The 6,006-nt window shown below is 43.3% G+C and overlaps 1 protein-coding gene and 1 pseudogene across 1 annotated transcript; one reads left to right on the top strand and one right to left on the bottom strand.

The window, feature by feature from the left end:
• Positions 1-215: 215 nt before the first annotated feature.
• On the top strand, positions 216-2,475 carry iqcd (IQ motif containing D). Its single transcript, XM_064964918.1, has 5 exons — positions 216-297; positions 567-1,245; positions 1,457-1,690; positions 1,815-1,886; positions 2,019-2,475. The coding sequence occupies exons 2-5, from the start codon at positions 568-570 to the stop codon at positions 2,301-2,303; spliced, it is 1,269 nt and encodes a 422-aa protein (XP_064820990.1). The 5' UTR covers positions 216-297; position 567; the 3' UTR covers positions 2,304-2,475.
• A 1,034-nt stretch (positions 2,476-3,509) lies between these two features.
• Positions 3,510-6,006, bottom strand: part of LOC135539034 (SET-binding protein-like) — a 5,734-nt pseudogene continuing 3,237 nt past the window's right edge.

The following is a 6,006-nucleotide window of genomic DNA, read 5'->3' as shown; positions in this document are numbered from 1 at the left end:
AAAAGTTTATCAAACAGACCGGCCGCCATAAATCGGACTTTAGTCAAATGTTGTAATATAACAAGCTAATGAGCCTAAATTACAATGCATGACCATGAGCATTATTTATTTATGCTAATTTATTTCAGTTCTTCGTTAACGCGAATGGGCCCCTCCCCCACCCCACATATTTGGTCTCTTAGCAACTGTATTGTAAACTATCAACATCGATGTGATGTTGTTTTCTATGCTGCTGCCAGTAACGTGGCTAGTGTGGTTCGATTTGCTTTATTTAAGTGCTGTTTAAGTTCAGAGGAGGTATGTTGTTTTCCTTTAGGCCTAACGTTATGTTTTCTTGATAAAATGTTTTATCTGCATGGAATCTTTATCTTTTTGTAGCTCACGTTAAGTACATTATACCTAAAAGTAAACTACACTAGACATTGTTAACTGTTAATGTAGGTAATAGTAATATTGTCCTAACGTTAGTGGTAAATGTGTTTGTGAAGCTGAATTGACCGATGTTATAGTGTTAATTTGGGCAAGATGTTTTATTGTTTAATAAGATTCCCCCCTGTCTATGACAGTATGTCTGCAGAGGTGGCCATACAGCCCCTGGAGGATGTTAGCCCCCAAATGATGTGCTCCAGTCCCCAACCCAGTCCACAGCCCCGGGCCAAAGTGCTCAGGGAGGACCTCCTAAAGATCCTGGACCCTTCACGGAAGAAGCTGTCATCCTTGGAGACGCAGCGCATTGCAGGGGTGCTGGAAGACTGCATCGCCAGTGTGGAGACAGTAGCCTTGCTGCCGGCTGTGCTGGCCCGCCTGGGAGTGCTGTCTGTGGGGTTGGAGTTGGAGGGGGCCTTACAGGAGCACCAGCACCTTGGAGAGAGGCTGGGGGGCCTGGGGCAGAAGCTGGTTGAGGGGGAGGCAGGGGAGAGAATGAGAGCAGAGTTAGAAAGGGCCATCCCCAGCTCACTGAGGAACGTGCTCAGACTGCTGAGAGCTCATCCAGCCGCCACCCGAGCCCTGAGGAGTGAGGCAGAGGTAGGGGGGCAGGGGGTGAGTGAAGGGGTGCGAGGGCTGGTAGGGGGGTTGCAGGAGTTACGGGGGGTGCTGTTAGAGAAACTGCTCACGAGCCCGTCCGAGGAACGTCAAAGAACACGCTACATGCAGGAGGTTTCGCTGCGCCATGGCAACAACATGGAGCTGGTTGCTACACTGGAGATGGAAGTCGCTGCCGCCATCAAAGACAGAGATGCTGAGGTGCCGAGATAGTTTTCATTGTCATTATACTACTGTTTGTATTACACCAGAGTTTAAACCTTGAAAGATTTAACCCATGATAATTCTATCTCAGTTCTCCAAAACGTAATCTCTCTACTTTCTCTGCTGCTCTCTCTATCTTTCTCTCTCACTCTCGTCTCCCCCTCTCTTCTACACTCTCTTTTCACCCCCCTACCCCCTGCTCTCTAAGACCTCCAAGAAAAATGAGGTGATCAGGAAGTTGAAGAGCTCTCTGCACCAGATGGAGAAGATATCTGAGGACTTTGTGTTGCGGACACAGCAAGATGCCGACAAGCAGAACCAGTCAGACTCTAAGACCTCACAGGGGAGGCGGGCCCGCATGCAGCAGGAAGCCAATCAGCTGAGAGTTCAGCTTAACAACCTGATTTCTGAGAACCGCGAGGTAGAGACTTCGCTCCGTAAGGTGGGAGATCCCAGAAAGAGAGCCCTAGCCCCTGCTCCTTATCTAAAACATTTTCTATGCATGCAGTAGATCCTGCAGTGCGAAATATAACTTTTTCAATGTTGTTCTCCTCCCCTCCTGGCAGAAAAAATATAAAGTGGAGACAGAAATAGAGAACTGGATCCAGAAGTATGATGCTGATATGGGAGAGAAACAGGTAGACTGACCCTAACAAATCCTAACAAATCTTCCACTGAGTAACAGCAATTAATAATACGATTTTAGTGATGCTTAGTAAATCCCCACCCCCCTCTCTATCTCTCTCTCTGTGTTGTCTGCTCCCTCCCAGTTTGAGCTGGAGGACATGACAAGGGTCTATGAGGAGGAGAAGGAGGAGCTGAGAGAGCTAGAGGAGGCGTATGCTGTCCTGGATCAGGAGTTTAGTCAGATCCAGGAGGAGCGGCGTTTGGCCGAGGAGAGGAGGGAGGAGGAGCAGAAAGAGCTGGAAAAGAAGAGCCGTGCATCTACCATTATCCAGGCTTACTGGAGGGGCCACCGTGTCCGCAAGGCCATGAGGGGGAAGGGCAAGAAGGGTAGCAAGGGCAAGAAGGGAAAAGGCAAGAAGGGCAAATAACAGCCTTGTGGAAAACTCTGCTAGACCAGGACAGTTCATTATTCCTGCATGGTTTTTATATTTGTGGGAAAGAAGTGTCAACTCTCCAAAAACACATCCATTTTCCTTTTCTCCTTTTGTATGTTTTCCTTTTAGGTGTCAGAGTTTATTCCAATAAATACTGTGCAACGCAGCTCTTGATTACTATTGTATGATTACTACCCTGTGTTTGATGTTATCTATTTTTAAGTGTTTCTTAAAAGAAAAGCTGAACCTTGTTAAACCATTGTTTAAAAATATTTTTTATTGAAACATGTACAGTATTGTATTAATGAATCAGTTTAAATGGAACTCAACAATTTATAGTTGTTATGCAAAATTGGTCAGAATAGTAGAAAACTGGCACCATGCAATTGTTGGATACATTTGATCAAGGCTTGAGAAACACTAAACAGTTTGGCCCTCTATTGATATGTCTAGTTAGTGTTCCCTACAGTTGCCACTAGGTGTCAGTACTAGACTGATTGCAAAAGTATTATTGTCATCATGCTCCGTTTGCTCCACAGCTGTGGTGTAAAGTCGTTTTTAGAGGTATCTGTACTTCACTATTTATATTTTTGACAACTTTTACTCCATTACATTCTTAAAGAAAATATGTACTTTTTACTCCTATACATTTTCCCTGGCACCCAAAAGTACTAGTTACTTTAATTTTGAATGCTCAGGCAGGACATCAATATGGTCCAATTCACAAACCTAACAATATAAAGCTTTGCCATCCCTACTGACTCTGATCTGGCGGACTAACTAAAACCAAATACTGTGTTTGTTTGTAAATTATGTCTGAGTGTTGGAATGTGCACCTGCCTCTCGGTAAATAAAATAAACTAAATTGTGCCATCTGGTTTGCTTAATATAAGGAATAATATAAGGAATTTGATATATTGCATATATAACAAGTATGACAAGTTATTTTTTTCACCACTATTTAAGTACATGTACAACCATATACTTTTAGACTTTTACTCAAGTTGTTTTTTACTGGGTGACATTCACTTTTACTTGAGTTATTTTCTATTAAAGTACCTTTTATGTACTTTTCCCACCACTGCTGCACAGAGTGCTGCCCATAACATTACTATCTGTGTGAAAACAATACAAGACATGGATTGAAATTTCCAATAATAAGACCTGCAGGATCCTCTGTCTAGATCATCCTCCACCTGTTCACTTCAAGTTGGCTTTAGTAGTGGCATGAGAAGGGCTCTGTTTGAGGTTGTTCACTATGGCAGACTGGTCTTGGATGAAGAGCTGGATCTGGAGAGGAAAACACATTTTGATTTTACTGTTAACAAATTAATATGTCCGCTACTCTACATCACTGTGACATCGGTATCCTTCTCTAACTGTGACATCACTAACCTTCTCTAGCTGTGACATAAATGTGACATAACTGACCATCTGTGTCATCCATAGGAATAGAATGAATAGAACGGGAATCCCTTTCAAGTCAATGATGGCATAATGTAGGAAGGGGACTGGTGGCCATTGTGAGTGTACCCATAGGAGCAAAGCAGGAAGTAAAAGCAAGAAGTGTATCCTTCAATCTGTGCTGTGAATTTTTGAATCAACTTAACTGATATTACAAAATACACGCAGTGGCCAGTTTATTAGGTACACCACCCCGTTCTCGAACACGGTTCGCTCCTACAGACAGTGAATCACGTGACCATGACTTGCTATATAAAGCAGGCAGACAGGCATTCAGTTACAGTTAGATTGCGCGTTAGAAGGGGCAAAATGAGTGACCTAGGCGACATTTAGCGTGGTATGATCATCGGTGCCAGTCTCGTGAAACGGCTGGCCTCCTGGGCTTTTCATTCGCCACAGTGTGTAGGGTTTACTGATAATGGTACGACAAACAAAAAACATCTAGTCAGCGGCAGTCCTGTGGGTGAAAACAGCTTGTTGATGAGAGGTCGAAGGAGAATGGCAAGAATCTTGCAAGCTAAATGGGTGGGTAACAAGCACACAAATAACTGCGCAGTACAACAGTGGTGTGCAGAACAGCACCTTGGAACACACAACTCGTCAGTCCTTGTCACGGTTGGGCTATTGCAACAAACAACCTCACCGGGTTCCACTCCTATCAGCTAAAAGAAGCTGCTCCCGGGGGCACGTTATCACCATCACTGGACAATTGAGGAGTGGAAAAACATTGTCTGGTCCAATGAATCCTGGTTCCTGTTGGATCATGTTGATGGCAGAGTCAGGATTTGGCGATAGCAGCATGAGTCCATGGCCCCATCCTGCCTAGTGTCAACGGTACAGGCTGGTGGCGGTGGTGTAATGGTGTGGGGAATGTTTTCCTGGCACACGTTAGCTCCCTTGATACCAATGGAGCAATGTCTCCATGTTTCAAAGAATTCAGACTGTTCTGGAAGCGAAGGGGTTCAGACCCGGTACTTGATGGGTCTAACTAATAAATTGGCCATTGAGTATAAATTTGATTGCATGAGCCACATCAGTAAGTATAATTTTAATGAACATTCTACATTACTATGGAAATATTTGCATCACAATACCAGGCAGCCATTGCGAGGGTACCCATGAGTTTAACAGTCAAATTGACAAGTTTTAAGTTGTCATGTGCACTAGTACAGTGAAATGGCTTTCTTGCTTGCTCTTTCCCAACAATGCAGTAATCAATATCAGTAATACTATAATTGTTTTAAATAAAAAAGTAAAGTAGAACAAAAACAGATGAAAAATAGAAATCTTCACTGTCGAAGTTGAGACTGGTGTCTGCGAGTCCTATTGAATGAAGCTGCCAATTGAGGACTTGTGAGGTGTCTGTTTCTCAAACTAAACACTAATGTACTTGTCCTCTTGCTCAGTTGTGTACTGGGGCCTCCCACTCCTCTTTCTATTCTGGTTAGAGACAGTTTGCTCTGTTCTGTGAAGGGAGTAGTACACAGCGTTGTACAAGATCTTCCGTTTCTTGGCAATTTCTCACATGGAATAGCCTTCATTTCTGAGAACAAGAATAGACTGACAAGTATCATAAACAAGTTTTGTTTCTGGTCATTTTGAGCCTGTAATCGAACCCACCAATGCTGATGCTCTAGATACTCAACTAGTCTAAAAAAGGCCAGTTGTATTGCTTCTTTAATCAGAACAACAGTTATCAGCTGTGCTAACAAAATTGCAAAAGGGTTTTCTAATGACAATTAGCCTTTTAAAATGATAAACTTGGATTAGCTAACACAACGTGCCATTGGAACACAGGAGTGATGGTTGCTGATAATGGGCCTCTGTACGCCTATGTCACGCTCGTCGTAATGAATGGACCATGGTGGTGGTATGCGTACATTATCCTTTAAAAAATAAACACAGAACAAAAACAACAAACTACCAAATGAACCACTACTGGTGTACACACAGGCAACTAACTTTAGACAAGATCCCACAAATCACAATGGGGAAAAGGCTACCTAAATATGATCCCCAATCAGAGACAACGATAAACAGCTGCCTCTGATTGGGAACCATATCAGGCCACCATAGAAATACAATTCACCTAGATGACCCACCCAAGTCACTATCACGCCCCAACCAACATAGAGAATAAACAGCTTACTATGGTCAGGGCGTGACAGCCTATGTTTAAAGATCTGCCGTTTCCAGCTACAATAGTCATTTACAACATTAACAATGTCTACAC

Source organism: Oncorhynchus masou, unplaced genomic scaffold, assembly GCF_036934945.1.
Source record: "Oncorhynchus masou masou isolate Uvic2021 unplaced genomic scaffold, UVic_Omas_1.1 unplaced_scaffold_13___fragment_4___debris, whole genome shotgun sequence".
NCBI lineage: Eukaryota > Metazoa > Chordata > Actinopteri > Salmoniformes > Salmonidae > Oncorhynchus > Oncorhynchus masou.
Note: the sequence above shows the minus strand (reverse complement) of the source record. Positions and strands in the feature narration are given on the sequence as shown.

Bases quoted from the DNA above. Each gene is read 5' to 3' on its own strand.
- iqcd (XM_064964918.1), top strand. From the start codon at position 568: ATGTCTGCAGAGGTGGCCATACAGCCCCTGGAGGATGTTAGCCCCCAA. The intron at 1,246-1,456 runs GTGCCGAGATAG...CTGCTCTCTAAG, and splicing joins TCAAAGACAGAGATGCTGAG to ACCTCCAAGAAAAATGAGGT. The intron at 1,691-1,814 runs GTGGGAGATCCC...CCCTCCTGGCAG, and splicing joins TAGAGACTTCGCTCCGTAAG to AAAAAATATAAAGTGGAGAC.